Here is a 23,452-nt window from a genome sequence, read left to right on the forward strand (position 1 = left end):
GCTGGAGAGGTGGGCCTTTACAAGCATCATGATGTTCAACAAGGCCAAGGAACAGGTCCCGCACATGGGTCAGGGCAATCTCAAGCACAAGTACAGGCTGGGTGGAGAATGGATTGAGAGCAGCCCTGAGGAAAAGGACTTGGGAGTGCTGGTTGATGAGAAGCTCAACACGATCCGGCAATGTGCGCTGGCAGCCCAGAAAGCCAACCGTATCCTGGGCTGCATCCAAAGCAGTGTCGCCAGCAGGTCGAGGGAGGGGATTCTGCCCCTCTACTCTGCTCTTGTGAGACCCCACCTGGAGTACTGCGTTCAGCTCTAGAGTCCGCAACACGAGAAGGACATGAAGCTGTGGGAGCGGGTCCAGAGGAGGACCATGAAGACGATCTGAGGGCTGGAGCACTTCTCCTATGAAGACAGACCGAGAGAGTTGGGGTTGTTCAGTCTGGAGAACAGAAGGCTTTGTAATGATCTTATAGTAGTCTTTCAGTACCAGAGGGAATCTACAGGTAAGCTGGAGAGGGACTTTTCACAAGGGTATATAGCGACGGGACAAGGGGCAATAGTTTTAAACCGAAAGAGGGGGAGATTTCGATTAGATAGAAGGAAGAAATTATTTACATTGAGGGTGATGAGACGCTGAACAGGTTGCCCAGAGAAGCTGTGGCTACCCCATCTCTAGAAGAGTTCAAGGCCAGGTTAGATGAGGCGTTGAGAAACTTGGTGTAGTGGAGAGTGTCCCTGCCCATGGCAACGGGGTTGGAACTGGATGATCTTTGAGGTCCCTTCCAACGTAGAGCATTCTATGATTATATGCCTCCTCTGGAGAGAACCTGAGAGGGCTGAGACTACCCATTTTGACTCCGAGGAGTCTCAGGGGGATCTCCTCAATGTGCACACATGTGTGAAGGGAAGGTGTCAAGAAGATGGAGCCAGGCTCTTTCAGGAGTGTCAAGTAGCAGGAGAAGAGGCAACGGACACCAGTTGAAGCTCAGGAGGCTCCAACTCAAGATCTCAAACCACTTTCTCCCTGTGAGGGGGAGCAAGCACTGGCACAGGTTGCCACGGGAGATTGTGGCGTCTCCATCCTTGGAGACATACCAAAGCTGCCTGGAGATAGTGCTGCCAGGTGGCTCTGGATGACCCCACTTGACACGACAGCATGACGAGCTGCCCTGCAAAGGCTCCTGCTCCAGTAATCAGGCTGTGATTTGTGCGATTTTGTGTCTGCAGCAGAGAAGCGAGCAGCAGCAAGTAGGTTAGTGTCTGCTGGGGCTGAGAAGTGGAAGGAGAGAGGGAAGATGAAAGAGCGAAGAGACGAGGAAGGCTAAGAAGAAGAGGAGGAAAGTGAAGAGGAAGGGAGAGAAGCAAGGGGAGGAGAAAGGGAAGGAGAAGGAGGAGAGGAAAGATAGTATGAAGGACAAAAGGATAGGGAAAACGGGAAGGGAAGGGAAGGGAAGGGAAGGGAAAATGGAAGTCTCCTGGTTGCTTTCTCTCCCAGGGCCTTTAGCAGAGCTGTGGAGGCAGAAAGGGGCTGGAGCTGTGGCAGCCATTGGCCCTGGCTGTGTCCAAGCCCCTCGGGCAGCCCCACTCGTGCCCAGCGGGGCTGGAGGTCTGCAAAGCCCCCCGAGCTGCATGTCCTGCACGCAGGGGAGCCACCTGCCTTCAGGCAGAGCCCTTGGAGCTGCGCTGCAGGAGTGTGCGTGGCCAGGGCTGCCAAGGCTGTGGGGTCTCCCCAAAGGTAGCTGAGGCTGAGCCACTGCCCTGCCCCAGCTGGTGGGCAGCACGTGCAGGGCTCCTTCAGCATGCAGCCCACGCTGGGCCTCGAAAGGAAAAACAGAGAGGCAGGAGTTGGATGCAGACTTGGTTTATTGCAAGGGCAGGAAAACATCCAGAAGGCAGAGGCCAGCAGGTTGTCCCTTCTTGAGGCTTCAAAAGAATTGTTCCTTCAGGCTTCTGGCAGGCGGTGGCTGTTGCAGAGAGAAGCAAGTGCCTCGTGGGACGATGGTGGAGTGGTGCATGCTGTCCTGGGCAGGAGCGAAGAGGAGAGGTGGCACGGAGAGAGGGAAAGGAGGGGAGAAATGAGAGGAGGTGTGAGGGTGAGTCAGCCCAGGGGCTGGAGGGCTCTGGGGAATGGGTCTAGCAGGGCCCGTAGGTGTCCCAGAGCTTCTTGCCGTAGCGGGGCACAGCCCAAGGGCCGTAGGCAGGAGAAGCATAGGGTGTGCCGAAGGCGCAGAGGCCCCCTGAGCCCAGGGTGGCCCCGGCACCATAGAGGCCCCCCAGCCCCAGGTTGCCCCCGAAGGCGGGTGCTCCGGAGGAGCCCACCACGGCTTGCTGGGGGAAGGAGCTGAGGATGGGGCCGGGGAAGGTGACCACCACGGGGGGTGGCTGGATGAAGGCCGTGGAGTCGGGGCACTGCCGGGCGCACAGCTCGTTGCAGCTGTCGGCGATGGGCTGTGGGACGGCCACGCTGGTTTTCGGTAGGTACAGGTCCTTGCAAGCCATCTTGCTGTGAGAGAGCTGAGCCTGAAAGACATGACCCCAAGGACAAGTGTCGTGAGTGAGGTAGAGATTCCGTCATGTCCTCCCACGGCCACCCATGGCTGCTTCCAGCATGCCTGCTGCTGTCTTGGCTCTCCTGCCCAGGGAGGCCCCACGCTGGGCCCTGCTAGAGGAGGCAGAGACCCACAGGCACCCACCTACCCTTGTGCTGAGCAGAGCCAGGCAGGAGTGTGGGATGCCGACACTGGCAGAGGGCACTGCTTTTATGGCCGGCCGGGAGCACAGGGAGGATCCAGCCATGCTGGGGGCACGTGGCCTGTGACAGCCCAGCCCCTGCCTCCTCCCTGCATGGCACGGGGCTCTTTTGCTGATGCCACTTCCTCGCCAGCTCCAATTTGCTCTATCAGCCCCTGCAATTACCCTGCTCTGACACTTGCCAGCTGCCACATCATGGGCCAAACCAGCCCTGCTCACTTCTCATTATCTCCCTGGGGAAGAAGCCACGCAGCGTGACAAAGGCTGACTGCAAGTGCCCTTCATGCATGGCATCCAGAAAGCCAACAATATCCTGGGCTGCATCCAAAGAAGTGTGGCCAGCAGGTCAAGGGAGTTATGGAGAGAAAGACCACTCATGCTCTTCCCCGTGATGCCCAGTGCACAGAGCGCAGACCCTGGCCCACTTTGCAAAGGCTGTTGCCAGCGGAGCCCCTACCCCTCGGGCATCTTGCCCTTGGCCCTGGAGCCCCATTGCTCGGGGAGATGCCATCCATTAGTTCAGCAAGCAGAAAGGGATGGAAAGGCTCCAAGGTGGCAAGTGCTGATCTGGACAGGGGATGGTGATTCAGGGAGGGGCAGGAGCCCTGTCATGGCATTGGCAGGAGGGTGTGTGGCCTCTGCAGATTGGCCCAGGTGGTGCTGAGCACCAGTGGGACCACTATAAAAGCTGTGCCTCTACCAGGCTCTGCCAAACACTGCTTCAACTGCCTTCTCCTCAGGGAAAAGGGTAAGTCTGCGAGCGCTTCTCCTCCTATGCCCTGCTGCGCTCCCGGCCCATGTGCTTTGGGCGCTCCCCTCTGCTGCTCTCTGACCATCTCTGCCATCCTTCTTGCAGAACATCTGCTGATCCCCCACCAAGATGGCTTGCAAGGACCTGTACCCACCGAAAACCAGCGTGGCCGTCCCACAGCCCATCGCCGACAGCTGCAACGAGCTGTGCGCCCGGCAGTGCCCTGACTCCACAGCCTTCATCCAGCCACCCCCCGTGGTGGTCACCTTCCCTGGCCCCATCCTCAGCTCCTTCCCCCAGCAAGCCGTGGTGGGCTCCTCTGGAGCACCCGCCTTCGGGGGCAACCTGGGGCTGGGGGGCCTCTACGGTGCTGGGGCCACCCTGGGCTCAGGGGGCCTCTGCACCTTCGGCACACCCTACACCTCTCCCACCTACGGCCTTTGGGCTGTGCCCCGCTACAGCAAGAAGCTCTGGGACACCTGCGGGTCCTGCTAGACCCACTGCAGCCACAGCCACTGCCCCCAGACCCATGCCAACGCTACCACCACCCATGCAGGCCTGAGCTGGCAGGCACAGGCCACTGAGGAGTGCTGAGCAGCACCAGCACCAAACGCCTGGGCAGCTGCCACTGCTGCAACCCCTTGGCCCTTCTTCTCTCTGCTCTCCTCCCCTGCCCTCTCCTTCTGGCTGGTGGACATGCAGGAGGTGCACCCAAAAGGCTCAGCCAGGCTGCAGCACCAGGTCTTCAGCATCTGCCGTGCCGCACAAAGGGGAGCCTGTGCTGCCAGAAGCCATGCTCTGGAGAAGATCCCTCTGCCTCCTCCAACACGTGGCAACCAGCCTCTCTGGCTCTGGCCCACCATCTCTGTGACAATCTCTGTTGCCCCTCTGGACACAATAAAGTTTTCCTGCATCCAAGTGCTGTCTCCCTGCCTCCTTTTCCAAAGTCAATCAGATTGAAGGTCTGGGTGGCCAGGAACTGGAAGTGGGCAGATGGTGGTCGTGAGGTGGCCAGGCAAGGTGAGGAGTGGTGATGTTGGGAGAGGGATGGTACCAGCAGCAGTCAGGGGAGAGAGCCTTTGGATTGGGTCTGCAGGAGCTGGGGAAAGAGCAGAGGGCAGAGAAAGGACAGGCACTGGCTGTGCTCCTTTGCCTGGTCTTCTCAGCCCACAATTGGCATCAGTTCCACCGGCTCCCTCAGCTCTGCAGAAGCACGGCAGCATCTGTGGGCGTCCACAAAGAGGAGGCTGGATGAGAGACAGCATTAAAGCCTGCACTTGGGAAATGGCCATCGGTGGCTGGAGAGCAGCTTCTCAGGAAAGGTGCTGGAGGTGCTGGGAGACAGACAGCAAGGAGAGCAGGTGGTGGCAATGTGCCTTGGGAAGAGGCTGCCAGCCTTGTCCTGGGCTGCACGTGGAGGAAGTAGGAGTGTGGCCGGCAGGTGGGTGGAGGGGATCCTTCCACCTGCTCAGCATCGGTGAGGCCACTCCTGCAGAGCTGTTTCCAGAACTGCAGAGGTGTGGAGCTACTGGAGAGAGTGGAGCATGGGTCCACATGGAGATGCTGAAGGGATAGAGAGTATGCAAAATAAGGTGACAGACAACATGGTTTCACTTAGGGAAATGGTGCTTGATAAATTTTGTGGCCTGCTATGATGGGATTACAGCGTTGGTGGATAAGGGTAGAGCCATCGATATCATCTGGACTTCTTTAAAGCACTGGACACTGTCCCATGTGACATCCTTGTTTCTAAATCGTAGAGACACTGATTAGATGTATGGAACATTCAGTGGATAAGGAATTGATGGATGGTCACGCACAGAGAGTCGCAGTCAATGGTTCGAAGTCCAAGTGGAGGCCAGTGACAAGTGGCGTTCATCAGAGGTCAGTACTGGGGCCGGTGCTGTTTAACATCTTTGTCAGTTACATGTACAGTGGGATCGAGTGAACCCTCAACAAATTTGCTGATGACAACAAGCTGTGTGGTGTGGTGGACACACTGAAGGGAAGGGATGGCATCCAGAGGGACCTGGAAGGGAGAGAAGCAAAGGGAGGAGAAAGGGAAGGACAACGAGGACAGGAAAGATAATATGAAGGCAAAAGGGATAGGGAAGGGGAAACGGAAGTCTCCTGGTTGCTTTCTCTCCCAGGGCCTTTAGCAGAGCTGTGGAGGCAGAAAGGGGCTGGAGCTGTGGCAGCCATTGGCCCTGGCTGTGTCCAAGCCCCTCGGGCAGCCCCACTCGTGCCCAGTGGGGCTGGAGGTCTGCAAAGCCCCCCGAGCTGCATGTCCTACACGCAGGGGAGCCACCTGCCTTCAGGCAGAGCCCTTGGAGCTGCACTGCAGGAGTGTGCGTGGCCAGGGCTGCCAGGGCTGTGGGGTCTCCCCAAAGGCAGCTGAGGCTGAGCCACTGCCCTGCCCCAGCTGGTGGGCAGTGGTTGGGCTTCGAAACAAACAACAGAGAGGCAGGGATTGGAAGCAGACTTGTTTTATTTCAAGGGCAGAGAAACATCCAGAAGACAGAGGCCAGCAGGTTGTCCCTTCTTAAGGCTTCAAGAGAATTGTTCCTCAGGCTTCTCGCAGGTGGTGGCTGTCGCAGAAAGAAGCAAGCACCTTGTGAGACGATGGTGGAGTGGTGCATGCTGGCCCGGGCAGGAGCGAAGAGGAGAGGTGGCACAGAGAGAGGGAAAGGAGGGGAGAAATGAGAGGAGGTGTGAAGTTGAGTCAGCCCAGGGGCTGGAGGGCTTTGGGGAATGGGTCTAGCAGGGCCCGTAGGTGTCCCAGATCTTCTTGCTGTAGCGGGGCACAGCCCAAGGGCCGTAGGCGGGAGAAGCATAGGGTGTGCCGAAGGTGCAGAGGCCCCCCGAGCCCAGGGTGGACCCCGCACCGTAGAGGCCCCCCAGCCCCAGGTTGCCCCCGAAGGCAGGTGCTCCAGAGGAGCCCACCACAGCTTGCTGGGGAAAGGAGCTGAGGATGGGGCCAGGGAAGGTGACCACCACGGGGGGTGGCTGGATGAAGGCCGTGGAGTCGGGGCACTGCCGGGCGCACAGCTCGTTGCAGCTGTCGGCGATGGGCTGTGGGACGGCCACGCTGGTTTTCGGTGGGTACAGGTCCTTGCAAGCCATCTTGCTGTGAGAGAGCTGAGCCTGAAAGACATGACCCCAAGGACAAGTGTCGTGAGTGAGGTAGAGATTCCGTCATGTCCTCCCACGGCCACCCATGGCTGCTTCCAGCATGCCTGCTGCTGTCTTGGCTCTCCTGCCCAGGGAGGCCCCACGCTGGGCCCTGCTAGAGGAGGCAGAGACCCACAGGCACCCACCTACCCTTGTGCTGAGCAGAGCCAGGCAGGAGTGTGGGATGCCGACACTGGCAGAGGGCACTGCTTTTATGGCCGGCCGGGAGCACAGGGAGGATCCAGCCATGCTGGGGGCACGTGGCCTGTGACAGCCCAGCCCCTGCCTCCTCCCTGCATGGCACGGGGCTCTTTTGCTGATGCCACTTCCTCGCCAGCTCCAATTTGCTCTATCAGCCCCTGCAATTACCCTGCTCTGACACTTGCCAGCTGCCACATCATGGGCCAAACCAGCCCTGCTCACTTCTCATTATCTCCCTGGGGAAGAAGCCACGCAGCGTGACAAAGGCTGACTGCAAGTGCCCTTCATGCCACAGTTCTTCCCTAGGGCCTTGGTCTCAGGGCAGTCCCACACCTCCTTGGCAGAGCCACAGGGAAGAACAGGGACCTGGCACTGCCCTCCAAAGGCCTCCCGCACACCAGCCCCCACCTGCCCTACGCCATCTACTGTGATCTGCAGGTGTCGGGTTATGAAACGCCAAATCAAAGGCACTCCTCTGGGCCACTGCCTATCAGCACCGTGCCTCACTCGCCAGCACAACGCAGCTGGCCTCCTGCATGGCAAGGAGAGAAAGATCCCTTGTGCTCTTCCCTGTGGCAGATAGGTGAGCCTGTGCGAACCTTACGAAGTTCAACAAGGCCAAGGGACACGTCCTGCACATGGGTCAGGGCGTTCCCATGCACATGTACAAGCTGAGCAGAAGAACGGATTTGAGCAGCCTTCAGGAAAAGGACTTGGGTGTTCTGGTTGATGAGAAGCTCAACATGAGCCGGCAATGTGTGCTGGCATCCAGAAAGCCAACAATATCCTGGGCTGCATCCAAAGAAGTGTGGCCAGCAGGTCAAGGGAGTTATGGAGAGAAAGACCACTCATGCTCTTCCCCGTGATGCCCAGTGCACAGAGCGCAGACCCCGGCCCACTTTGCAAAGGCTGTTGCCAGCGGAGCCCCTACCCCTCGGGCATCTTGCCCTTGGCCCTGGAGCCCCATTGCTCGGGGAGATGCCATCCATTAGTTCAGCAAGCAGAAAGGGATGGAAAGGCTCCGAGGTGGCAAGTGCTGATCTGGACAGGGGATGGTGATTCAGGGAGGGGCAGGAGCCCTGTCATGGCATTGGCAGGAGGGTGTGTGGCCTCTGCAGATTGGCCCAGGTGGTGCTGAGCACCAGTGGGACCACTATAAAAGCTGTGCCTCTACCAGGCTCTGCCAAACACTGCTCCAACTGCCTTCTCCTCAGGGAAAAGGGTAAGTCTGCGAGCGCTTCTCCTCCTATGCCCTGCTGCGCTCCCGGCCCATGTGCTTTGGGCGCTCCCCTCTGCTGCTCTCTGACCATCTCTGCCATCCTTCTTGCAGAACATCTGCTGATCCCCCACCAAGATGGCTTGCAAGGACCTGTACCCACCGAAAACCAGCGTGACCGTCCCACAGCCCATCGCCGACAGCTGCAACGAGCTGTGCGCCCGGCAGTGCCCCGACTCCACAGCCTTCATCCAGCCACCCCCCGTGGTGGTCACCTTCCCCGGCCCCATCCTCAGCTCCTTCCCCCAGCAAGCCGTGGTGGGCTCCTCTGGAGCACCCGCCTTCGGGGGCAACCTGGGGCTGGGGGGCCTCTACGGTGTCGGGGCCACCCTGGGCTCGGGGGGCCTCTGCACCTTCGGCACACCCTACACCTCTCCCACCTACGGCCCTTGGGCTGTGCCCCGCTACAGCAAGAAGCTCTGGGACACCTGCGGGTCGTGCTAGACCCACTGCAGCCACAGCCACTGCCCCCAGACCCATGCCAACGCTACCACCACCCATGCAGGCCTGAGCTGGCAGGCACAGGCCACTGAGGAGTGCTGAGCAGCACCAGCACCAAACGCCTGGGCAGCTGCCACTGCTGCACCTACTCGGCCCTTCTTCTCCTGCCCTCTGTTCTCCTCCCCTGCCCTCTCCTCCCAGCTGGCTATCAGGGCAGGAGGTGCACCCAAAAGGCTCAGCCAGGCTGCAGCACCAAGTCCTCAGCATCTGCCGTGCCGCACAAAGGGGAGCCTGTGCTGCCAGAAGCCATGCTCTGGAGAAGATCCCTCTGCCTCCTCCAACACGTGGCAACCAGCCTCTCTGGCTCTGGCCCACCATCTCTGTGACAATCTCTGTTGCCCCTCTGGACACAATAAAGTTTTCCTGCATCCAAGTGCTGTCTCCCTGCCTCCTTTTCCAAAGTCAATCAGATTGAAGGTCTGGGTGGCCAGGAACTGGAAGTGGGCAGATGGTGGTCGTGAGGTGGCCAGGCAAGGTGAGGAGTGGTGATGTTGGGAGAGGGATGGTACCAGCAGCAGTCAGGGGAGAGAGCCTTTGGATTGGGTCTGCAGGAGCTGGGGAAAGAGCAGAGGGCAGAGAAAGGACAGGCACTGGCTGTGCTCCTTTGCCTGGTCTTCTCAGCCCACAATTGGCATCAGTTCCACCGGCTCCCTCAGCTCTGCAGAAGCACGGCAGCATCTGTGGGCGTCCACAAAGAGGAGGCTGGATGAGAGACAGCATTAAAGCCTGCACTTGGGAAATGGCCATCGGTGGCTGGAGAGCAGCTTCTCAGGAAAGGTGCTGGAGGTGCTGGGAGACAGACAGCAAGGAGAGCAGGTGGTGGCAATGTGCCTTGGGAAGAGGCTGCCAGCCTTGTCCTGGGCTGCACGTGGAGGAAGTAGGAGTGTGGCCGGCAGGTGGGTGGAGGGGATCCTTCCACCTGCTCAGCATCGGTGAGGCCACTCCTGCAGAGCTGTTTCCAGAACTGCAGAGGTGTGGAGCTACTGGAGAGAGTGGAGCATGGGTCCACATGGAGATGCTGAAGGGATAGAGAGTATGCAAAATAAGGTGACAGACAACATGGTTTCACTTAGGGAAATGGTGCTTGATAAATTTTGTGGCCTGCTATGATGGGATTACAGCGTTGGTGGATAAGGGTAGAGCCATCGATATCATCTACCTGGACTTCTTTAAAGCACTGGACACTGTCCCATGTGACATCCTTGTTTCTAAATCATAGAGACACTGATTAGATGTATGGAACATTCAGTGGATGAGGAATTGATGGATGGTCACGCACAGAGAGTCGCAGTCAATGGTTCGAAGTCCAAGTGGAGGCCAGTGACAAGTGGCGTTCATCAGAGGTCAGTACTGGGGCCAGTGCTGTTTAACATCTTTGTCAGTTACATGTACAGTGGGATCGAGTGAACCCTCAACAAATTTGCTGATGACAACAAGCTGTGTGGTGTGGTGGACACACTGAAGGGTAGGGATGGCATCCAGAGGGACCTGGAAGGGAGAGAAGCAAAGGGAGGAGAAAGGGAAGGACAACGAGGACAGGAAAGATAATATGAAGGCAAAAGGGATAGGGAAGGGGAAACGGAAGTCTCCTGGTTGCTTTCTCTCCCAGGGCCTTTTGCAGAGCTGTGGAGGCAGAAAGGGGCTGGAGCTGTGGCAGCCATTGGCCCTGGCTGTGTCCAAGCCCCTCGGGCAGCCCCACTCGTGCCCAGCGGGGCTGGAGGTCTGCAAAGCCCCCCGAGCTGCATGTCCTGCACGCAGGGGAGCCACCTGCCTTCAGGCAGAGCCCTTGGAGCTGCACTGCAGGAGTTTGCGTGGCCAGGGCTGCCAGGGCTGTGGGGTCTCCCCAAAGGCAGCTGAGGCTGAGCCACTGCCCTGCCCCAGCTGGTGGGCAGTGGTTGGGCTTCGAAACAAACAACAGAGAGGCAGGGATTGGAAGCAGACTTGTTTTATTTCAAGGGCAGAGAAACATCCAGAAGACAGAGGCCAGCAGGTTGTCCCTTCTTAAGGCTTCAAGAGAATTGTTCCTCAGGCTTCTCGCAGGTGGTGGCTGTCGCAGAAAGAAGCAAGCGCCTTGTGAGACGATGGTGGAGTGGTGCATGCTGGCCTGGGCAGGAGCGAAGAGGAGAGGTGGCACAGAGAGAGGGAAAGGAGGGGAGAAATGAGAGGAGGTGTGAGGGTGAGTCAGCCCAGGTGCTGGAGGGCTTTGGGGAATGGGTCTAGCAGGGCCCGTAGGTGTCCCAGATCTTCTTGCTGTAGCGGGGCACAGCCCAAGGGCCGTAGGCGGGAGAAGCATAGGGTGTGCCGAAGGTGCAGAGGCCCCCCGAGCCCAGGGTGGACCCCGCACCGTAGAGGCCCCCCAGCCCCAGGTTGCCCCCGAAGGCAGGTGCTCCAGAGGAGCCCACCACAGCTTGCTGGGGAAAGGAGCTGAGGATGGGGCCAGGGAAGGTGACCACCACGGGGGGCGGCTGGATGAAGGCCGTGGAGTCGGGGCACTGCCGGGCGCACAGCTCGTTGCAGCTGTCAGCAATGGGCTGTGGGACAGCCACGCTGGTTTTTGGTGGGTACAGGTCCTTGCAAGCCATCTTGGTGCGAGAGAGTTGAGCCTGAAAGACACGACCCCAAGGACAGGTGTCATGAGTGAGGAGGAGATTTCACCCCAGCCACCCACAGCTGCTTCCAGCATGCCCGCTGCCAGCAGAGCTCTCCTGCCCAGGGAAGCCCCATGCCGACCCGTGCCAGAGGAGGCAGAGACCCACAGGCACCCACCTACCCTTGTGCTGAGCAGAGACAGGCAGGAGAGTGGGATGCCGACACTGGCCAAGGGCACTGCTTTTATGGCTGCCCAGGAGCACGGGGAGGAGCTGGCCGTGCTGGGGGCATGTAGCCCGTGACAGCCCAGCCCCTGTCTCCTCCCCATGTGGCACAGGGCTCTTTTGCTGACATCGTTACCTCACCAGCCCCAATCTGCTCTATCAGCCCCTGCAATTACCCCGCTCAGACACTTGCCAGCTGCTGCCTCATGGGCCAAACCAGCCCCACTCCCTTCTCATTATCTTCCTGGGGAAGAGGCCACGCAGCGTGACAAAGGCTGACTGCAAGTGCCCTGCGTGTCACAGCTCTTCATCAAGGTGTTGATCTCGCAGCGACCCCGCACCTCCTTGGCAGAGCCACAGGGAAGAGCAGGGGCTGGCGCTGCCCTCTAAGGGGCTTCTGCACGCCATCCCCTACCCCTTGTACACGGTCTGCTGTGATCTGCAGAGGCACCGGGTTACGAAACGCCAAATCAAAGGCACTCCTCTAGGCCACTGCTTGCTCAGCACCGTGCCTCACTCATCAGCCCAATACAGCTGGTCTCCATCTGCCTGCAGGCGTTAGCTATTGACCTCTGCAAGTCAGGGAGAGAAAGACCCCTCGTGCTCTTCACCATGGTGCCCGGTGCAAGGAGCTCAGACTTCCACTTGGGCCCACTTAGCACAGGCTGTTGCCAGCGGGGCCACAGCCCCTCAGACCTCTTGTCCTTGGCCCTGGAGCTCCATTACTTGGGGAGATGTCATTCTTTAGTTCTTCTAGCAGAACTAGGAGGAAAGGCTTGAGGGTGGCATGTTGGAGAGGGTCTTTTTACAAGGTTATATAGTGATAAGACAAAGGGCAATGTCTTTAAACTGAAAGAGGGGAGATGTAGATCAGATCTACGGAAGACATTCTTCACTCTGAGGGTGGTAAAGCATTAGAACACGTTGCCTAGGGAAGTTGTGGATGCCTCATCCCTGAAAGTATTCAAGGCCAGGTTGGATGAGGCATTGAGCAACCTGGTATAGTGGAAGGTGTCCCTGCCCATGGCAGGGGACTTGGAACTAGATGATCTTCAAGATCCCTTCCAACCCAAATCATTCCATGATTCTATGGGCTGGTGTGGCCAGCCGATGGTGAGTCAGGGAGGGACATGAGCTGCACATCCCTGTCATGGCATTGGCAGGAGGGTGTGTGGCCTCTGCAGATTGGCCCAGGTGGTGCTGAGTACCAGTGGGGCCACTATAAAAGCTGTGCTTCTGCCGGGCTCTGCCAACCACTGCTCCAACTGCCTTCTCCTCAGGGAATAGGGTAAGTCTGCGAGCACTTCTCCTCCTGCCACCTGCTCCGCTCCCAGCCCACGCACCTAGGGTGCTCCCCTCTGCTGCTCTCTGACCATACCTGCCACCCCTCTCGCAGAGCTTCTGCCAATCCCCCACCAAGATGGCTTGCAAGGACCTGTACCCACCGAAAACCAGCGTGGCCGTCCCACAGCCCATCGCCGACAGCTGCAACGAGCTGTGCACCCGGCAGTGCCCTGACTCCACGGCCTTCATCCAGCCACCCCCCGTGGTGGTCACCTTCCCCGGCCCCATCCTCAGCTCCTTCCCCCAGCAAGCCGTGGTGGGCTCCTCTGGAGCACCCGCCTTCGGGGGCAACCTGGGGCTGGGGGGCCTCTATGGTGCTGGGGCCACCCTGGGCTCAGGGGGCCTCTGCACCTTCGGCACACCCTATGCTTCTCCCACCTACGGCCCTTGGGCTGTGCCCCGCTACGGCAAGAAGCTCTGGGACACCTGCGGGTCCTGCTAGACCCACTGCAGCCCCAGCCGCTGCCCCCAGACCCACGCCAACGCTACCACCACCCACGCAGGTCTGAGCTGGCGGGCACAGGCCACTGAGGAGTGCTCAGCAGTCCCAGCACCAAACGCCTGGGCAGCTGCCACTGCTGCACCCCCTTGGCCCTTCTTCTCTCTGCTCTCCTCCCCTGCCCTCTCCTTCTGGCTGGTGGTCAGGGCAGGAGGTGCACCCAAAAGGCTCAGCCAGGCTGCAGCACCAAGTCCTCAGCATCTGCCGTGCCACACCAAGGGGAGCCTGTGCTGCCAGAAGCCATGCTCTGGAGAAGATCCCTCTGCCTCCTCCAACACGTGGCAACCAGCCTCTCTGGCTCTGGCCCACCATCTCTATGACAATCTCTGTTGCCCCTCTTTACACAATAAAGTTTTCCTGCATCCAAGTGCTGTCTCCCTGCCTCCTTTTCCCAAGTCAGGTAGATCTCAGGGCTGGGTGGGCAGGAGCTGGTGAGGGCAGATGCTGGTTGTAGGGTGGCCAGGCGAGGTAAGGGCTGGTGCAGCTGGGAGAGGGAGAGTGTGGTCGGGGAGGGAGAGCCTTAGGATTGGGTCTGCAGGAGCTGGGGAAAGGGAAGAGGGCAGAGAAAGGACAGGCACTGGCTGTGCTCCTTTGCCTGGCCTTCTCAGGCTACGATTGGCATCAGCTCCACCAGCTCCCTCAGCTCTGCAGAAGCACGGCAGCATCTGCGGGCGTCCGCAAAGAGTAGGCTGGATGAGAGGCAGCGTTAAAGCCTGCGCTTGGGAAATGGTCATCGTTGGCTGGAGAGCAGCTTGTCAGGAAAGGCCCTGGAGGTGCTGGAAGACGGACAGCAAGGAGAGTAGGTGGTGGCAATGTGCCTTGAGAAGAGGCTGCCAGCCTTGTCCTGGGCTGCACACGAACGAAGGAGGAGTGTGGCTGGCAGGTGGGTGGAGGGGATCCTTCCACCTGCTCAGCATCGGTGAGGCCACCCCTGCAGAGCTGTTTCCAGAACTCCAGAGATGTGGGGCTACTGGAGAGAGTGGAGCATGGGTCCACATGGAGATGCTGAAGGGACAGAGAGTATGGAAAATAAGGTGACAGCCAACATGGTTTCACTTAGCGCAAATGGTGCTTGATAAATTTTGCGGCCTTCTATAATGGGGTTACAAGGTGTTGGATAAGTGAAGAGCCATCGATATCATCTACCTGGACTTGTTTATAACACTTGACACTGTCCTGCACAACATCCTTGTCTCTAAATCGAGGAGACACAGATTTGATGTCTGGACGACCCAGTGGATAAAGAATTGGCTGGATGGTCATGCTCAGAGAGTTGCAGTCAATGGCTCGATGTCCAAGTGGAGGCCAGTGACAAGTGGTTTTCGTCAGAGGTCTGTACTGGGGCCGGTCCTGTTTAATATCTTTGTCGGCTACATGGACAGTGGGATCGAGTGAACCCTCAACAAATTTGCTGATGTCACCAAGCTGTGTGGTGTGGTGGACACACTGAAGGGAAGGGATGGCATCCAGAGGGAAGGGGAAGGGAGAGAAGCAAAGGGAGAAGAAAGGAAAGGAGAGGGAGGAGAAGAAAGATAATACAAAAGAAAAAGGGATAGGGAAGAAGGAAGGGGAAACGGAAGTCTCCTGGTTGTTTTCTCTCCCAGGGCCTTTTGCAGAGCCGTGGAGGCAGAAAGGGGCTGGAGCTGTGGCAGCCATTGGCCCTGGCTGTGTCCAAGCCCCTCGGGTAGCCCCACTCGTGCCCAGTGGGGCTGGAGGTCTGCAAAGCCCCCCGAGCTGCATGTCCTGCACGCAGGGGAGCCACCTGCCTTCAGGCAGAGCCCTTGGAGCTGCGCTGCAGGAGTGTGCGTGGCCAGGGCTGCCAGGGCTGTGGGGTCTCCCGAAAGGCAGCTGAGGCTGAGCCACTGCCCTGCCCCAGCTGGTGGGCAGCACGTGCAGGGCTCCTTCGGCATGCAGCCCACGCTGGGCTTCAAAAGGAAAAACAGAGAGGCAGGAGTTGGATGAAGAATTGTTTTATTTCAAGGGCAGAGAAGCATCCAGAAGGCAGAGGCCAGCAGGTTGTCCCTTCTTGAGGCTTCAAGAGAGTTGTTCCTTCAGGCTTCTGGCAGGCGGTGGCTGTCGCAGAGAGAAGCAAGCGCCTTGTGGGACAATGGTGGAGTGGTGCATGCTGTCCTGGGCAGGAGTGATGAGGAGTGGTGGCATGGAGAGAGGGAAAGGAGGGGAGAAACGAGAGGAGGTGTGAGGGTGAGTCAGGCCAGGGGCTAGAGGGCTCTGGGGAGTGGGTCTAGCAGGGCCCGTAGGTGTCCCAGAGCTTCTTGCCGTAGCGGGGCACGGCCCACGGGCCGTAGGCGGGAGAAGCGTAGGGTGTGCTGAAGGTGCAGAGGCCCCCTGAGCCCAGGGTGGCCCCGGCACCATAGAGGCCCCCCAGCCCCAGGTTGCCCCCGAAGGCGGGTGCTCCAGAGGAGCCCACCACGGCTTGCTGGGGGAAGGAGCTGAGGATGGGGCCGGGGAAGGTGACCACCACGGGGGGTGGCTGGATGAAGGCCGTGGAGTCGGGGCACTGCCGGGCGCACAGCTCGTTGCAGCTGTCGGCGATGGGCTGTGGGACGGCCACGCTGGTTTTCGGTGGGTACAGGTCCTTGCAAGCCATCCTGGTGCGAGAGAGCTGAGCCTGAAAGACACGGCCCCAGGGACAGGTTTCATAAACGAGGAGGAGATTCCACCCCAGCCACCCACAGCTCACCTGCCCAGGGAAGCCCCATGCCGACCCCTGTCAGAGGAGGCAGAGACCCGCAGGCACCCACCTACCCTTGTGCTGAGCAGAGCCAGGCAGGAGCGTGGGATGCCGGCACTGGCAGAGGGCACTGCTTTTATGGCCGGCCAGGAGCACGGGGAGGAGCCGTCCGTGCTGGGAGCACGTGGCCCGTTACAGCCCAGCCCCCGCCTCCTCCCCACGTGGCACGGGGCTCTTTTGCTGACGCCGTTACTTCACCAGCCCCAACGTGCTCTATCAGCCCCTGCAATTACCCCACTCGGACACTTGCCAGCTGCCACCTCATGGGCCAAATCAGCCCCGCTCCCTTCTCATTATCTCCCTGGGGAAGAGGTCTCGCAGCGTGATAAATGCTGACTGCAAGTGCCCTGCGTGCCACAGCTCTTGTCCAAGGGCTTTGTCTCGGGGTGGCCTCACACCTCCTTGGCAGAGTCACGGGGAAGAGCAGGGGCCTGGCGCTGCCCTCCAAAGGCCTCCCAACCACCAGCCCCACGCCATCTGCTATGATCTGCAGAGGCACCGGGTTACGAAACGTCAAATCAAAGGCACTCCTCTGGGCCACTGCCTGCTCAGCACCGTGCCTCACTCGCCAGCCCAACGCAGCCGGTCTCCATCTGCCTGCTGGTGTTGGCCATTGACCTCTGCAAGTCAGTGAGAGAAAGACCCCTCGTGCTCTTCCCCATGGTGCCCAGTGCAAGGAGCTCAGACTTTCGCTTGGACCCACTTGTCACAGGCTGTCGCTAGCGTGGCCCCAGCTCCTCAGGCCCTTGCCCTTGGCCCTGGAGCTCCATTGCTCGAGGAGATATCATCCTTTAGCCCAGCAAGCAGAACAGGGTGGAACGCCTTGAATTTGGCATGTTTGTGAGGGTCTTTTTACAAGGACATATAGTGATAAGACAAGGGGCAATGGCTTTAAACTTAAAGAGAGGAGATGTAGATTAGATCTATGGAAGACATTCTTCACTCTGAGGGTGGCGAAGCACTAGATCAGGCTGCCTAGAGAAGTTGTGGATGCCCCATCCCTGAAAATGTTCAAGGCCAGATTGGTTGAGGCGTTGAGCAACCAGTTGTAGTGGAAGGTGTCCCTGCCCATGGCAGGGGACTTGGAACTAGATGATCTTCAAGATCTCTTCCAACCCATATCATTCCATGATTCTATGGGCTGGTGTGGCCAGCGGACGGTGAGTCAGGGAGGGACATGAGCTGCACAGCCCTGTCATGGCATTGGAAGGAGGGTGTGTGGCCTCTGCAGATTGGCCCAGGTGGTGCTGAGTACCAGTGGGGCCGCTATAAAAGCTGTGCTTCTGCCGGGCTCTGCCAACCACTGCTCCAACTGCCTTCACTTCAGGGAACAGGGTAAGTCTGCGAGCGCTTCTCCTCCTGCCCTCTGTTCCGCTCCCGGCCCACACACCTTGGGTGCTCCTTTCTGCTGCTCTCTGACCATCTCTGCCATCCCTCTTGCAGAGCATCTGCCGATCCCCCACCAAGATGGCTTGCAAGGACCTGTACCCACCAAAAACCAGCGTGGCCGTCCCACAGCCCATCGCCGACAGCTGCAACGAGCTGTGCGCCCGGCAGTGCCCTGACTCCACAGTCTTCATCCAGCCGCCCCCCGTGGTGGTCACCTTCCCCGGCCCCATCCTCAGCTCCTTCCCCCAGCAAGCCGTGGTGGGCTCCTCTGGAGCACCCGCCTTCGGGGGCAACCTGGGGCTGGGGGGCCTCTATGGTGCTGGGGCTACCCTGGGCTCGGGGGGCCTCTGCACCTTTGGCACACCCTACGCCTCTCCCGCCTACGGCCCTTGGACCGTGCCCCGCTATGGCAAGAAGCTCTGGGACACTTGCGGGTCCTGCTAGACCCACTGCAGCCCCAACCACTGCCCCCAGACCCATGCCAACTCTACCACCACCCACACAGGCCTGAGCTGGCGGGCACAGGCCACTGAGCAGTGCTGAGCAGCATCAGCACCAAACGCCTGGGCAGCTGCCACTGCTGCAACCCCTTGGCCCTTCTTCCTCTGCTCTCCTCCCCTGCCCTCTCCTTCTGGCTGGCGGTCAGGGCAGGAGGTGCACCCAAAAGGCTCAGCCAGGCTGCAGCACCAAGCCCTCAGCATCTGTCATAAAGCACCAAGGGGAGCCTGCGCTGCCGGAAGCCATGCTCTGGAGAAGATCCCTTTGCCTCCTCCAACACGTAGCAACCAGCCTCTCTGGCTCTGGCCCACCGTCTCTATGACAATCTCTGTTGCCCCTCTGGGCACAATAAAGCTTTCCTGCATCCAAGTGGTGTCTCCCTGTCTCCTTTTCCCAAGTCAGGTAGATCTCAGGGCTGGGTGGCCAGGAACTGGGAGAGGAAAGATGGTGGTCGTAGGGTGACCAGGTGAGGTGAGGGGTGGTGGTGTTGGGAGAGGTAGGGTGTGGTCAGGGGAGGGAGAGCCTTTGGATTGGGTTTGCAGGAGCTGGGGAAAGAGCAGAGAGCAGGACTGGCACTGGCAGTGCTCCTTTGCCTGGCCTTCTGAGCCTGGGAGTGATACAAGCTCCACTAGGTCCCACTGCTGTTTTGCTTCTGAGTCATACCTGGGATTCACGAGCCTCTTCACGTACTTGTAGAACTTTAGGGCCCCTCTTGGGTATGAGATTTCACTCTTCTCCAGGCTCAGCAGCAGGTACTGCAGCCCATATTCCTCACACTAGTACAGTCGGTTCCTCCACAGCAGCTGTGGGCCTTGCTAAAGGTAGCAGGAGCATTCCCACTTAATCTCCTGAAAGTATTAATCTCCTTTTTCTTTGGATTAATGATCTATATTTTTCTTATCTTGGTTCTCATTTTACGCTAGTTGAAGGTATTTGTCATGAATTCATTAAAGAAATGTGGGGATTTTAAACTCTGTCACGAAGGAGAGGTTTGTATGGTTTTCCTCTAACTTTCATTCTCGTTCAAGTTCTGCTGCATAATACAACCAGATTTCTGCTCCCCACACACTTTTAACTGCAGCTTTGTTATCCGTCTTATTGGTTGTATAGTTCAGCTTTTGCTATCAGATTTCCACCTCCATCACTGGCAGACAAAAGCACTTCATAAACCCTGCAGAAACTCCTACCTTTCATGGGGCTTTCTCCATGTTGTCTTGGCTATTGTTTTATGGTAAGAGGAACATTTAGAGCTAAGAAAAAGATGCACATTTTCTTCATCACTTAATTGAGCTCTTCTGCTAAGAAGAGCAATGTCTGTGAACTCAACACTCAATTCACACTGTTCATCTCATCATGGCATCTATGAACAATCGCTCAGGAAACCACTCCTTCAGCAGAAAATGTGCAAAACTTGTCAGTCAGAGCTAGGAATTAATTTCAGATATCAAAAAAAGTGTTTCCTGCTCAGGAAAGAAGCTTCTCCTCATCACTGGAAAATTTTCATTTTCCCCGTAACAAGGCATTTTGATCTTTTAAATTTAGTTGTAGAATTAAACTGAAAGCATATCTGTGCGTGCAACATGTTTCAACATGACACGAATACAGAAAAATTATTAACAAGCCATTTTTAGATCACTCTTCACTGTCAGAAAACTTTGGCAGAGCACCTACTGAATAAAGTCCAGTAAAAAGAGAAAAATTAAACAGACATGCTTAAGAACTGCATAAATAGCTGAAACCAAGCTCGTTTTTTATCATAACACTTGGACTGCTGAGGATCTCCAGGCACTTATTCCCTACATAAGAATGAATATTGCTCCAAGAGGAGGCTGAAAAGGCAAATGAAAACGGTGGAGGCTTTTGTGCAACTTCAAGGGGTTTTAATGTGACAGAGAAACACAGCAGACAGTTAAAGAAGATCAAGGCAATACAAGGGGAAGCACGTGATCCACATATCACGCTCTGGTACCAGTGCCACTCAAGGGACAACCAAGGTGATGGAGGGATGCAGGGGATACCAAGGCTCAGCCATGCAGCTGGGGCAAAACATGGCACAGGCTAGTGGGCTGCTGGGCACACACAGCCTCCTCCTGTCCCCATGCCACAGCAGCTGATGCATCCTGCTGCTCCCCATGGCTCTTGCTCCACGTCCTCATGCTGTGGTCCTTGCTTCAGGGCTGTTGCTGGTTCCAGGCACCAAGCTGGGGCTTTAGAAAGACCCGCAGCTCCCACGGCGGGACCTGCCCCATCTCTGGAAGCCAGGGAGGTAATACCCCGTGCCACAGGAGGAGAAACCAGAGCTGTAGGACCTCCCACAATTGCCAAAGCCACTGGACCCATATCGGCCCCCATAGCCCAGGGAGCCTCCATAGCCCGTGTCATCTCCATAACCGAGGGAATGACCATACCCAAGGGAGCCCCCGTAGCCTCCCAAGCCAAAGGAGCTCCCATAGCCACGGGAACCCCCATAGCCAGAGAAGCCCCCCAAACCCAGGGAGCTGCCATAGCCCTGGGAGCCCCCGGAGCCCCCATAGCCTCCCAAACCAAAGGAGCCTCCGTAACTCCGTGAGCTCCCATAACCCAAAGAACCCCCAGAGCCTCCCAAGCCCAGGGAGCCCCCATAACCCTGGGAACTCCCCAACCAGGCTGGGCCTGATGATCCCACAACGCTCTCCTGGGGAAAAGAGCTGAGTATGGGGCCTGGCACTGTCACCACAGCCGGTGGTGGAAAGATCACTGCCCTGGAGTCGGGGCATTGCTGCACACATGGCTCATTGTAGCTCTCGGCAATCGGCTGAGGGCAGGTCACCCCGTAGGGTCTGTAGGACTCGCTGTGGCAAGACATCCTTCTTGTGACGGCTGTGAGTCTGCAATGCACAACAGTGAGGAAAGATGAAGTAAATGAACAAATACCAGAGCTGGGCTGGGAGGATATGAACTCTGTGTCTGAAACATCAGAATTTAACAGGGAAATAGATCAATTTATATATTCTAACATATAAACCTCATTCTTGTATCAACTCATCCTTTAACCTTTCTTTCATAACATCATGATCACCTTCGTTAAATAATTTGATGTGAAACAGAAGTTCAGTACTGGATGATTTATGCAGCAGAGCTTTCTGTAGCAACTTGAACTGGTGAGGATGCACTCACAAAATGTAAGAAGCAATGAAGAAGAAGCAAACATGAATAGAAGAAAATGCTCATTGACTATATGTATTAATTCAGACTTTATGGGGTGTAAGTCACCCCGAGTAATTCTAGACCTTGGAGATCTACTTCCTATTCTAATGCAGCGACTTGTGATGCTGCATCTTGACAAAGGCACATTTCTGAAGGAAACAAAGGATAAAAGTCTGTAAAAACACATGCAGGAAGCATCTCTGTGACAAAAGCATTGTTAAAGTGAAAGATGATAGTAGTAGAAAGAATGAGTGAAATCACACTCACCTTGTTCACGGCAGAGACTGAGACAAGAGAAGCAGATAGAAGAGCTGGGGGTGACACGGGCTTTTATATGCTTCTTTAAGCCACCCTCTGTGCCTCTGGTCCTAATTTGTTACAAAACAAACATGATAGTGGGAGCTTTAATTTTGCCACCTCAGCACTGTCCCTCCCAAGTGTTAGTGTGGGTGTGATACAACTGCTGATGACAATCATTTATCTGTGATTGTCATTTTAGGGGATTTTGGGAACTTGCAGCTGAAGGGTTGCCATACAGTCATTGACTGGAAGCCAAGACAAGAGTCATGCATCACATTAGTCCCATTTCAACATTCAAGGTAGTACTTACATGGCATGGAGTCCTTTTGGTGCCACATGCACACACCAGGTGAAGGTCATCCAACATGAGCTAGAAGTTCATCTCTGAAAGGACGCAAGTTCTCCTCGTAGTTGGCTAGGGCTCTATGAATGTTGTTATACAGCAGAGCAAAGAGATGACGTGATGCAGGCTTGCTCCTGGTGGGATATCACGATTCCTAATAACAGCATGAAAGCAGTAAGTCCTGGTAAAGTTTTTAGGTTGTGCTCTAAGCTTTTCATTTTACCTACAATTAACCCAGGGAGTTAAGGGTGCTGTGTCTGATTTACTTCACCTGTCAAATGATATAGGGGAATGATACAGTCCCACCCAGCATGACTAGAAATATTTACTACAACCCAAATGGAGTCAGCATCGGTCCATCGAAACTTCTCCCAACATCCTTCTCTCAAGTCTTCTGAGACAATTCAGATGACACAGGGTTAACAGAGGAATGGCTGGGCTAAGTGACACCTCCAAAGAGGCAGAAAAGCCCTTATTGATATAGCCAGCGCTGTTGATGGGGTCTCTGTCCAAAGCTAATACCAAACATTTCAAAATTTCATTTGAAATCTTTACTTCCAGAAGTTCAGTTAGAAAGACATTTAAAAACAATTCTAATTTTCTTCCCCCATCACCGCAGTACCAGCCACTTAGAAAAAAATGGGAAATTAATAAAACAATATTTAAAAGGATATATTTTAATGGGATAAGTCTATGGCATCATACAGTTATCTGCAAATGTGTTGTTTTCTAATTTTACAATATTGCAAAAGATAGGATATAAATTACCTCTAAATTGTAAGATAGCTGTGCCTTTGAAGTGTCATCAGGATTTGCTGATAATAATGAGAGGCACCTGGAAGATAATGACTTTAAGCTGCTTCACAAATACTCATTAATACTTGTGGCTTGCAATTTCTGTTATTATCATATTAAATGAAGGGCAGGATTTAGAAGCTCCCTTGTTATGAAACAAAATCATTTAAAAATATGCCAACCCATGTCACTCCTTTTGATTCTCTAACCAGACCCTGATTTATAACATCAATGCTTTCAATGATTTGATTTTCATTCATGAGAACAAGTTTATTTTACTAAGTATTAATATGTTTGGGGAGATTATGACAAGTTCATGCTACAGATCATAGATAGTAACTTCATCTCCCTTCATGAGCCAGTATTTTGCTAATATGCCTGAAATGTCTATTGTCTTAAATTTTAGGGGGTGAAAAAAAGAGCTCTAATAAAAATTATCTGAATTTTCAGGCTTAACTAGCTATCTGTCCGTGTTCTGAAAAACAAGGGGTCTCCAACTGATGCCCTAAAATCTCTGCTCTAAGACTTCCCTGATGGCTTTCTCTCATGTCTAAATGCCCTCTTCTCTTATGCGTGAAGCTGTACCTAATGACACAGAACATTTCATTCACACATCTCTAAATTGATGCTCTTGCACAAGATTTATGTGCTGATAGTTGCATGTTTGTGTATAACAATAGTACAACACATCAAATATGAATTTTCAATGGGTAGTTGTAAAACCTCTTATCATTCCTAGGAGGATCCAGAACACCTCTGAAGTGTCACTGCCTCAACGACATTTCAAAGAGAGCAGTAAAAATAGCAATGGATTCCACCTTATAATTCATGAGTAATTAATGGTATCTCATCTGCAAATATAGGTGTTAAAATCCTCAT

The 23,452-nt window shown here is 55.9% G+C and overlaps 9 protein-coding genes across 9 annotated transcripts; 4 read left to right on the top strand and 5 right to left on the bottom strand.

Moving 5' to 3' along the window:
- Positions 1-2,136: 2,136 nt before the first annotated feature.
- LOC147526132 (scale keratin-like) lies at positions 2,137-2,502 on the bottom strand. Its single transcript, XM_086630374.1, has one exon. It carries the CDS (start codon positions 2,500-2,502, stop codon positions 2,137-2,139), a length of 366 nt encoding a protein of 121 aa, XP_086486500.1.
- Positions 2,503-3,634: 1,132 nt separating this feature from the next.
- On the top strand, positions 3,635-4,000 carry LOC147526133 (scale keratin-like). Its single transcript, XM_086630397.1, has one exon. It carries the CDS (start codon positions 3,635-3,637, stop codon positions 3,998-4,000), a length of 366 nt encoding a protein of 121 aa, XP_086486523.1.
- A 2,262-nt stretch (positions 4,001-6,262) lies between these two features.
- LOC147526134 (scale keratin-like) lies at positions 6,263-6,628 on the bottom strand. Its single transcript, XM_086630388.1, has one exon. The coding sequence runs from the start codon at positions 6,626-6,628 to the stop codon at positions 6,263-6,265; it is 366 nt and encodes a 121-aa protein (XP_086486514.1).
- A 1,603-nt stretch (positions 6,629-8,231) lies between these two features.
- On the top strand, positions 8,232-8,597 carry LOC147526135 (scale keratin-like). Its single transcript, XM_086630465.1, has one exon. The coding sequence runs from the start codon at positions 8,232-8,234 to the stop codon at positions 8,595-8,597; it is 366 nt and encodes a 121-aa protein (XP_086486591.1).
- A 2,273-nt stretch (positions 8,598-10,870) lies between these two features.
- LOC104382554 (scale keratin-like) lies at positions 10,871-11,236 on the bottom strand. The gene has a single exon (XM_009990532.2). The coding sequence runs from the start codon at positions 11,234-11,236 to the stop codon at positions 10,871-10,873; it is 366 nt and encodes a 121-aa protein (XP_009988834.2).
- A 1,651-nt stretch (positions 11,237-12,887) lies between these two features.
- LOC147526136 (scale keratin-like) lies at positions 12,888-13,253 on the top strand. Its single transcript, XM_086630466.1, has one exon. The coding sequence runs from the start codon at positions 12,888-12,890 to the stop codon at positions 13,251-13,253; it is 366 nt and encodes a 121-aa protein (XP_086486592.1).
- A 2,299-nt stretch (positions 13,254-15,552) lies between these two features.
- Positions 15,553-15,918, bottom strand: LOC147526137 (scale keratin-like). The gene has a single exon (XM_086630464.1). The coding sequence runs from the start codon at positions 15,916-15,918 to the stop codon at positions 15,553-15,555; it is 366 nt and encodes a 121-aa protein (XP_086486590.1).
- A 1,611-nt stretch (positions 15,919-17,529) lies between these two features.
- On the top strand, positions 17,530-17,895 carry LOC147526138 (scale keratin-like). The gene has a single exon (XM_086630468.1). It carries the CDS (start codon positions 17,530-17,532, stop codon positions 17,893-17,895), a length of 366 nt encoding a protein of 121 aa, XP_086486594.1.
- A 2,263-nt stretch (positions 17,896-20,158) lies between these two features.
- Positions 20,159-20,794, bottom strand: LOC147526139 (uncharacterized). Its single transcript, XM_086630445.1, has one exon. It carries the CDS (start codon positions 20,792-20,794, stop codon positions 20,159-20,161), a length of 636 nt encoding a protein of 211 aa, XP_086486571.1.
- Positions 20,795-23,452: the final 2,658 nt, after the last annotated feature.

The sequence above is a fragment of the Tauraco erythrolophus genome (genome assembly GCF_009769465.1).
Source record: "Tauraco erythrolophus isolate bTauEry1 chromosome 30 unlocalized genomic scaffold, bTauEry1.pri scaffold_44_arrow_ctg1, whole genome shotgun sequence".
Lineage (NCBI taxonomy): Eukaryota > Metazoa > Chordata > Aves > Musophagiformes > Musophagidae > Tauraco > Tauraco erythrolophus.